The following is a 10,269-nucleotide window of genomic DNA, read 5'->3' as shown; positions in this document are numbered from 1 at the left end:
GCTGAACCTACCCCAAGGTCATCCCTTCCACCCCACCACCTCCCGGTTTTGCAAAATAGCAATGAAGAATTTCACTAGTGCCATCAGAAAGCTCCACTACAAGAACATTCAAAGACTTCTCTCTACAAAGCCTCCAACTTCATGCATTGTAAGAATGTAACTAAAAAATAAGCCACCATAACATCAGCTGCTTTAACTGTTTTCATCTTTCTAGTCTTTGCTTAGAAAGCTGGACAAGGCTTGTAAACATACATGATACAGTGGTTTTCAACTTCAAAATTAAACTCTACAGGTTCCTTTTATCTCAAAAAGAGGTTTTACCTGTGGAGGAGCTTCAAAAGCAGGATACACAGCTATCTCTGGCAAATTTCTGTTGTTGATGTATTTATAGCAGTTCCATACACAGTTAATTAGATATGCCTGAAAGAAGAGAGATTTCTCTTTTTAAAGACTTCATATGCATTAGCTGATTCAGAAATTAAATGCTAGCTTACATTCATATGACAGAAAGGAGCAGAAATCAACTTAATCAATATATGTCCAAGGCACAGTTGCCATTTCCCAGATGTAGCCACATACCTATGTTGTTCTCCATTTAGCTCTGCTATCAGAGTGACTCAGATCATGAGCCACAGAGGTTTTAGCAAAAGAATTCACAGATCCATTCAGCTAATCTATCTGTCTCAGCAGTGCTAGTCAAATTAATCCTCAACTAGCTTGTGCTTCTGTGGATCTCAGTCTAAACTTGCCAGGAGGAAGACAAGGAGGAGAAGGACAGACCAGCACAATCCTACTCATCCCTGAGTTAGCATTGCTACTTGTCCAACTACCAGTGAGAAAGAGAGGGCACAAACACAACTGGGGTGGCAAGGCAAGGAGAAGATGGCAGACCAGAGTAGCCTGGACTTTCAGTCAGCATTAACTGCTGCAGAAAGACATCCTGTCACATTGTGTAAATGGTTACATTTATTATTATTATCTGTGTAACATTAATATCTCAATTTTTCATCGTCAGGTTAGCACATGGTTATACACAAGGTACTGAACTTCCCACTCACTACAAAAATATGATCTACCGTATTAGGCTTCACTCCCCCTGTGTGACATTCCTCTTGGAAGAAGTACAGAAAATTAGGAAAACTTTTTTATTACTTCATTTCTTCTTAAATACAATCTGAATGCAATAAAGGAATATTGTCATGGCCAGTGTATATTATCAACTCATTTCTCTAATATGCTTTGTCAGCACAACGGTTTTTGTAATTCAAATGAATGCCTCTGTATTTACATTTAAAAAAGGAAATAACTGATAATATCACCCTTCAGTAGGTAGAAAGATGCAGCTTTGAATTAACTTATGAATTTCCTCCTTCTACCACCTTCCTTCCAAAACATTCACCTCTGGTTTGTTAGGCACAGTGAGTGACAACACTAAGTACCTAGAATTAACTCCATCTGACAGCACCTTTATAAAGTAATTCATGAAACAGACACATGGTTAAGTTTTAACTTACCTTTAAGATGATAAATAAAGCAAAGACCACCAAAACAATAAACAAGAGACAGCTGGAGTCCAATGCAAGAAGATCATCTTTGTAAGGGAAATCCGGCTATTTAAAAAGAAATAGAGAAGGGAGAGAAAGGGAACAGATAAGCATGAACACTGCATAGTAAGAAATATGACAGAACATCCAAACATCACACCAAATGCAACGAAGTCTTGCATAAACTACTCTCCCAGAAACAAAGAGCTCTGTTTCTGACTAGTTTCTTCTTTGTCCTCCCACAAAGCAGTATTCTTATTGCCTGTCCTGCAAGAACAGGTCACTTCAAAGAAGGGCTACCTACAGCAGCCTTGTACTATGCCCCTAGTCACTTCCTCAATCTCATACTGATACAGATATCCATGAAATTCCCTTTTTAACAGCTGTAGCACAACATTTGTACCTGTGGTCCTCTACAACCCTTTTAATGACTTACATGTTGATTACCTCCTGTCAAGTCCAACAGTAAGTTATATGTTTGCAGAGATGAATCTGAAGAATTTGACTGAGCTTCAGAAGAGCCAAAACAAAGCACTGCCGTGAATTTCACTCTTCTGTTTCCCTGACCACAGTAACAAAGCCTCTCTCCAACACCATTTTTTTTAATCTGTTTTTAAAAGGATTTTTTTAAACACCTACTTGAACACCAGCCAGAAAAAGCTTATGACCCCATTAACTCACAGGGTATTCTATCTATTGAGTCTTCTTGCAGTTAAAAGACAGGCAGTGTTAATGAAAACTTTACTACAGTTTACTTAGAAGGTATTGTTGCAAACTAAGAAGAGCCATACAGAATGTGAAAAAGAACCCTCAGAATCTCAAATTCCACCCCATAATGCTGTAGGATCCTGTATAGCTATCCTTATCTATGCTTTTCTTCCCTTTCCCCACCAAATAAGCATCAACACATTTTTATTTGCAGGAGCAAACCTACTGCAGAACTTCACTGCTTAAAGGGTTACAAACATTGGTTTGAGTACACATGCAGCAAAGGCAGTTTAAACCAACAATTCCCATCACGATTCTTTCTTTACTCTTGCTGGCTTTCCTTCTAGGGGACAATGACACCTTCCACTTCTGGTAAGGCGTCCTTCTCACAACCACCCTAGCACTCATCCCTTGTGGCTGCTGCAGTCCGAATTCCTCTTTCTTAGGCACAGGAAAATAACTATAGCTCAGTCACATAATTAAACCAAAGTTTAATTTCAAATGTAAAGCATCAACTGAAGCTGAACAAACACTTACCAACTGATCCAGGTAATCCTTGATTCTGGGCAGGTAGGTTAGAGAACTGATGGCAACCAGACAGCTGAGCACAAAGTCGAAGAGTTGGTAACAGAAGAATGGGATCAGCCAGCCTACACGATGCTAAGAAGGGGAGAAAAAAAAAAAAGAAAAAGAGTGGCACCCTGGAAGATACTTAGTTAAAAATTCAAGTAGCAAGTTTTAAACCATGGGCTATAAACATACTTACAGCGATTGCACCATACACCATCATTGCACTGATCGTGAACATGAGGAGGGAGATTGCAAACAGAACACAGGCATTTTCTGCATTGAAAGAAAAACAGTAAGCTGCAGCTGACAGATACCTGAGCTCTGTCCATGACTAGGTTTTGCTCTCAACAGTCACATTTCCGCAAGCAAGCAGCAGCAGAACTGAGTAACTCTCACATCTCTCAATGGGAGAAAACCTGGTTCAAGAAAACCAGGAGGCATTTGTAAAAGTCCCTCTGCCTTAATCAAAAGCCTGAATAAAGCTCAGACACATGAGTTAGAAGCCTGACACAGATTGATAGTAATGCAACATAATGATGCTGATTTGCAATATACATCAGTGCTAAAACTATGTGGGTGATCATCTTTACAAATGGAAAGAATTTTAAGTAAAGCCAGCCCAGTATCAACCTTTACACTTTAAAATTGTTTGATTATATAATTCAGTCATTGGCAGCAGGAGCTTCTTCAGTAACACTAAGGAAAACAGGAAATCACTGTGTGGAAGGTATCCCATTATTTAGAAGGAAAGGCAATTGAACAGAAACCAAGTAGTAGCAGAATCCAGGACACTCAGGGAAATTGAGTGATAAAGATTCTCCCCATGCATCACAGTTACTGATGACAGAAGCACAGCTGCTTTCCACGAGTTAGATTATACTTGCTCTCCTACAGCAAGCAGTTTACAGTTTTAAACACAGAGAAAGAAACCAGTTTGAGAGTCTATAGATGTGGTAAGTTAATGTTTTAAGCAGTGCTGAAGCCAAACTGTTGTGGTTCCTATGCTTGAAAGAGATCATCTGAGAATCATAACTTTCTAGTCTGCAACTGATTTGAGAATATACAACACAGAAGCAATCATTTACCCAATTCAGTACAAGATAATAATATCTATGCACACAGACAGCATCAAGAAGGAGGTCCTCCCACAACCAAAATGCACTGCATTGATCAGGAAGCCCTAAGTACTCAGCAATAACCAGTAAGTACTGTTACAATATCCACATGCACAATCAAAATTGTAACATTCCTTCATGCATACAAACCCCTCTGGTCCATATACTAACATGGGAAGCACGTGACAGCCATTTTACACTAAAGCATCTCAGTCACAAGCTTAAGGCTACCAAGAATACCAACATGCATTACTGAACATGTGACATTTTACATGTATCTGCTTTAATTTTACTTAAAATGTTGGCTGAGGTATTTGGCCTTTTCTCACTCTCATTTCATTACTAGCAAACTTGAGTTACAGTCACAGGTCAGAACTGGGAGATCCTCAAGCCAAACCATGAATAATTAAGATGAAGACTACAAAACTGAACTCTCAAACCCTCAAAACTCTGTTGTAGAACAACTCAATCCCAGAATAATTGAAGAGAACTTCAGACAACAAGATGACCATATTTAAAAGCTGTATGCATATGTTACACACCTAGTGTAAGGCATATACACCATAATACTGCATGCTTTATTTCTAATCAGACAACAGAGTTGTACACCTACCAGCCATTCTCTCAGAAGCATAGTAATTTCCAATGACTTCATACTGGATATCAACAGTTGGCACTGTATTTGGATGAGTCACTTCTACCGTCAGCAAGATGCCCATCAGCAAGTTCACCACCTGAGAAGGATCACAGTTACCTAAAGGTTATTTACACTGCAACAGCTATGAGCTTCTCAAATACACATTAATAAAACTTTTATTTCAGTTAGAAACTCTTTGCTTTATCTTTACCTACATGTGGAAGAAAAAAAAACAAGAAAAAAACCCCAACACAGAACTGAACTTACAATTAAGTTTCAAGATGGTTGAGTTAAACCACTATCAAAACAACCAGAAGAGCACTGAACACTTGCTAGTTTTAATGACTCATAACTAAACAACTTTGCAAATAAACCAACAAGTGCTGCATAGGGTTTGTAGATAGCAAATGACATAAATGATGCTTGCTGCACAGATCTGTGAACCAGAAAACTGGACACACTTAAAGAGGCCAGGAAGGAAACAGGCACAAGGAACATTTGGAAAGAGTTTCTGCTTTCTACAACAAATTCAAAGGCAGAGTTAATGCACAAATAAGGTAGTACACCCTTCTCTCAGACAGCGCTGGGGGGCAGGCAGTATGAGGGAATGTGTAAGCATCACACTGTAAATACTGAGAGCATGAGGAAAAACTTCCACTACAGCTCTGATCAAGTGTAGCTTGCTTTTTGGTTTCTCCCAAGAAATGCTAGTTTAATACAAGCAGGAGAGAACGCACATATGTCTCTCCTCTTCACAGATCATTTATTAAAACCTCATCAGGCCTTATCAGGAAGGCTACACAAACACAGGTGAAGTTACAACCAAATTCCACACGAAGGCTAAACCCCAGAATTTCTAAGCACTCAGCACTGGCTACGTGCTCACCAGTCCTCCTCCTCACTTACACTGCCATTGAAGGCTACTTCCGCTTCCACATTTTGTTACATACCAGAAATGCTTTCAGTACTAGTAAGAGCTCAAGAGAAGCAGAAGTAGCTTAAGACATTGGATAGAGGGAAAAAAGAAAAAAACAAAACCAAAATCACCCCATGCCTACACAGTATTTATAACCTATTCAAGACCTACAGGGCACAGTTTCTGTTACTAGTATGTGAAGAGACATGCCAAAGGTTGCATAACAATAAAAAAAAGTAATGGTGGCATTTTGAAGCTGCCGATCAGTATTCAGTGCAGGCACCACCAGCAGGATCTTTTACAATTAGCCTCAAGAGAAAAAAAACCAAACTGGTTTGCAGTTTCTCACCACTTAAGCATATCTGCCAGATAGTCCTTCTTACACTGGCTTGGTTCCAGGAGTTAATGATAGCAGTAGTGGCTACACAGTCACGAATGTTTTCAGCAAGGTAAAAAAGCTTTTGACCATTTAAAAGGAGTTTCAGTTTTTAAGACTTACAGTTGCTACCATTAAGGCTCACCGTTTCTACCAGCTTTTTTTTTTAAAACAGGATTTTGTTGTTGTTTTGGTTTTAGTTCCCTTCCCCCCCGCCCCCCTCCAAGGTTTAGAGCTATCATGGCAATCAGGTTGCTTACAGTTTCTGCTAAGAAGAACCTTTCAGTGAAGGCAAAGCTGATCGTTCTGTAGAAATGTTATCATGCCATCATGTATTATACAAACTTATCCCAGCTACTTTCAGCCACTTGTATCCTCCATTTTATGCCTTGGAATGTAAAATATAGTAACTAGTATAGCTGGCAGTGAAGAATGAAGTTTAGCCACCAGCATCTTTAACCTTGAAATAAGCATATTTTTCCCCTCACAGGACACTTCCTACAGGGCGAACTGTCAAGTTGTTCATCTGCCACTTGTCCAAATCTTGTATTTTGCCTCCCCATTATTCAAATGCATAGAATACTACATTCTCTCACTATTCCCATTTCATCCTTCTCTACTCTGGCTTTCTGCTCTCAAGGTATTTTCAAGGCTTCTCTTCCCTCTTCTCCAAGTGATCAACGGGTATCAACCTACACTTTGGAAAGCAACTTCCTGCTCTGTTTTAAAAAGTCTATGTCAAGATTCAGATCTCTGGCAGTTGAAGCATTGATTTTTACTTCATAAAACAAGACATTCATTTATAGGCAAATCATTTATTGTTTATACACAGTCAGAATTTTAACTGAAACAGTAATAAAGTTCAAGACAAAATTCAATTATTACTTAAATACCAAGTTTTACTGCCATGATAGGTTGTCTGCCTCACGGTAAAGAGCAAGCAGCACTTGAATTAATACAGAAGTACTGAGGAATTTGAATGCCTTGGAATGGTGAGACTGATCCTACATCTGTCACTTTTTTTATCCTATTTGCATCCTATCGATGGTCCTAATTTAGTATACCAAAGTCCTCTGCAATTTCACTAGCTACTGAGTGCAGTTTCAAGTATTACTTTATTTTCTCAACCTGAAATGGCATGAAGGAAAACAGGAAATTAAACAGTCATTCAAAATCCAATCTATTAGGATCAGTGAGAGAAAATAAAAATAGTAACTTAAGAATAGCAACAAACCCAAAGCTCTACCAATTAACACCCCAAGGTTTCCAGGACTCCATTACTACTATTTGTCAATCACATCACAGCACTGAACAATTCATCATATTCAATATATGGTTTTCAACTAAGAGCAACAAACAACTCAAAATTAGTAGTCCTTTAAAGCGCAAAGCTAGAGCCCATATTTTAACCACCACTCTTTCACAGAAGCTTGATTTAACAGCAAGACCACAAAGCTGGTTTCAACCTGATAGTCAGCGTGACCAGCAGCAAGAGTATGGTTTGGATTGCAAGGCATTGTCAGACCTTCAAAGAACATACTCACTGTGAATTAAATACATGTTCACAAATGGTCTACACGGGGCAGTCAGAAAATTCCCAGCACAGGTAAGCCTCAGTGTAAACTGAAGATAACTGCCATCCCCTAAAAAAAAAAAACAAACTACCAATCCTGACAAATCCAACTTAGTGGACAATGTCCCATTCTGAGCTGACACCTCAGGAGTCCCAGCACTCTCCAACCTAGTCTTTTCGTTAGAAAGTAAAAAGATAGAAATAAAAAAGTACAAAAATGCATGTTCAAATTCTTTTGCAAAAGATGACTCCACTAAGATGAAAAAATTTAATTCAGTTTTGCAGTGATTTAAGATGTGTATTTTACTGTTAGAATTGGGATAACTGAACTTGAAGTTTCATGCAACTTATATAAAAATTAAAAAATCCAGTATCTGGTATTAAAATAGAAAGTCAGCATTTATTACAAACTGGTAACAGAAATATTAGCTCCCCATATGATCAGAACTCAAATGACTGTGGGACTGCAACAAGCATTACCTTTTTAATCAGTGAGCTGTATCTCCATGGTATACATTTAAAACCTAATTATGCAAGTGCTTAGTCTCTCTGGAGGCCTGAGCACGAAGTCCAGGTTTCCCCAAGCACTTCAAGTGACTAGAAGTCTTGGACATAAACAAGAATTCAACTTACGATTTGCTTATTTCCTTTTATGAGCGAGAAAGAAGAGGAAAATTGCCTTGCACTACTCCACCTTCTCATCTTTCTCATCTCTAACTTTCCTTGTGTTTTTCCTTAAATATGTTCCTGAAGGAACAAAGAAAGATGGGGTTTAGGTTTTTAACTATACTGAAATAATAAAAATAATAATTTTAAATGGGGTACTTCAGACCTTCTAGCAGTTTCAAGATTAGACTGGGACCAGCTACATTTCTTCATTTCTGGAGATCTTGTTCAGTGAACAAATGACTTTAGATCCTCCTCACCCTCCTGCTAACCAGTAGCACTTGCATCATTTTGATTCCATCGCTGAAGTTTGCTGCCAGAACGAAACAGCCACTCCCTCCGAAACAATGCTAGTACATTTAGAGTGTTTATTGAACTCTGATCTGATTTTTGCCAGCGCAGTGTTCATACTTCCGCTTTCTGGAAAACACTGTGTCTAATAAGAAAGTTTACAGGAAGAAAAACTCCAAAGCCACACATTTGCAATTATGGAGCTAGGAATAGCAGGTTTCTTTTTCTTTCCTACACAGGACAGTAGTGGGTGTTGCAGAGTAAACCAAACTGTATTAGTGCGGGAACAAGTATGAATTCACTAGAAATGTTCTTAACTCATCTTTTTGCACATACAGTGTTATGTATGTATCAGAAACAGCAGCACACAGACTAAAGCATGCTTAAAAGACACAGTTTGACCACACAGCATCAACAGAAGACATTTTATAAAAGATAATGTCTTTGTTCTCCCTAGACTCCCTGAAGTACACAACAAGGGCAGTGATATAATTAGTTTAGTGAGGAGAAAAGTTAATTAGATGCAAGGTTTGTAAGTACACAAATAAATAAGCAATAGGAAAATGCCCAAAGAAACTGTTACATAAGAATAACACACATGTATTAAGTAGCCAAAACTCTTATCTTACTAAAAACATCTGGAGTAGATTGCTATGAGACTCCATTTTATGTTTGGTATCAAATTCCTTCAGGACTGCACAGCACGAGAACAGAGTCTGTCCAGTAAATACAAGCTGACCAAGATTTTCAGTAACACAAAGCTATTGTTGAACTTAGCATTCTCCCCCACTAAAAAGCTACCTCCCTTGCAAAACAAATAAAAAAATCCCACCCTAAATGAGAGTTATTATTATTTGTCTCACTATAACTTTCAAGCACCGATTATTAAATTAATTTAGAAACACTTATCACAAGCTAGTGTCTGAAAGACTGAAGTTAGTGACACACTTAAATGGTGCATTAATCACCTTAACATGCGCTAGGCTATTTTTTTTTTGTCAGCAGAATGGCAAGTTTAATTATCACTGTCCAAATCATACTTAGCCTTCAAAAGGTATGAATTATAGTTGAATTCTGATTTTAAGCATTAGCCAAGACCACCTAAAGCTTCATGGTAAGACCTTATTTCAGCTCATACAGCTAACAGTTGTCAGACTTGAGTTATCACCTTCTCCCAGCTGACAGCTGAGAAGAAACAGGTAAATATTTCCAATACATAGTTTAGCTGATACAGTTTATAGAAAAAACACAGCTATGAAGTACTTTACATGCACGCTGCTACCGTGAACTCACTATATTCTTCCCTTCTAGCAGCCTGAACCTGTTGCAGTTACAAGAGAACAAAGCAACACTTGGTCTCACACACTACTCTGACACCATCAGCCTCCTCAATGACCCGCATACTTTCCACTGGCGGTCCGTAAGCACTACAGATACTTGCAGAGACCCAGATAGGAGAAAGAAGTGCTGCATCCAAGCAACAAGATGAAAGAGAAGCACAGCAAGAGAGATAGAAGCTGTAAGTACTACTGGGTCTGTAGCCATGGAGAGCACATCCCTGCCCACCACTCCACCAAGTTCCTGCGTTTCTAGATACTCCTGCAAGCAGGAAACTAAAGTAGAGAAGGCAGCAGGGTGATTTTGTCTCATAACAAGGATGAGTGCCTCTTCACTGTCAACAGTTTATGCTTTTACTTAAGTACCAGAAGCATATTCTTGATCTCTTCCATCAGCACAGGGTAGAATTTCTGAAGGGTTCGCAGGTTTCCAGAACAAGTCTGCTGTTCAGTACTGCAACGGACCTTACTATTCTAGTTTACATGAACTAATAGTAGAACTTAATCAAGACCATGACGTTTTTTCCAACTTCCGG

General features: G+C 38.7%; 1 protein-coding gene across 1 annotated transcript in view; it reads right to left on the bottom strand.

The window, feature by feature from the left end:
* Positions 1-4,696, bottom strand: part of LAPTM4A (lysosomal protein transmembrane 4 alpha) — a 5,691-nt gene extending 995 nt beyond the window's left edge. Inside the window, exons 1-5 of the mRNA XM_010021090.1 lie at positions 4,551-4,696; positions 3,019-3,095; positions 2,790-2,912; positions 1,515-1,610; positions 322-420 (exon numbers count right to left, since the gene is read on the bottom strand). Of these exons, the coding sequence (XP_010019392.1) occupies positions 322-420; positions 1,515-1,610; positions 2,790-2,912; positions 3,019-3,095; positions 4,551-4,656 (501 nt within the window). The 5' untranslated portion in view covers positions 4,657-4,696. The remainder of the gene's footprint in view (positions 1-321; positions 421-1,514; positions 1,611-2,789; positions 2,913-3,018; positions 3,096-4,550) is intronic.
* Positions 4,697-10,269: the final 5,573 nt, after the last annotated feature.

This window comes from Nestor notabilis, unplaced genomic scaffold (genome assembly GCF_000696875.1).
Source record: "Nestor notabilis isolate BGI_N333 unplaced genomic scaffold, ASM69687v1 scaffold24658, whole genome shotgun sequence".
Lineage (NCBI taxonomy): Eukaryota > Metazoa > Chordata > Aves > Psittaciformes > Psittacidae > Nestor > Nestor notabilis.
The sequence above is the reverse complement of the archived record's forward strand: the minus strand, read 5'-3'. Positions and strand labels throughout refer to the sequence as shown.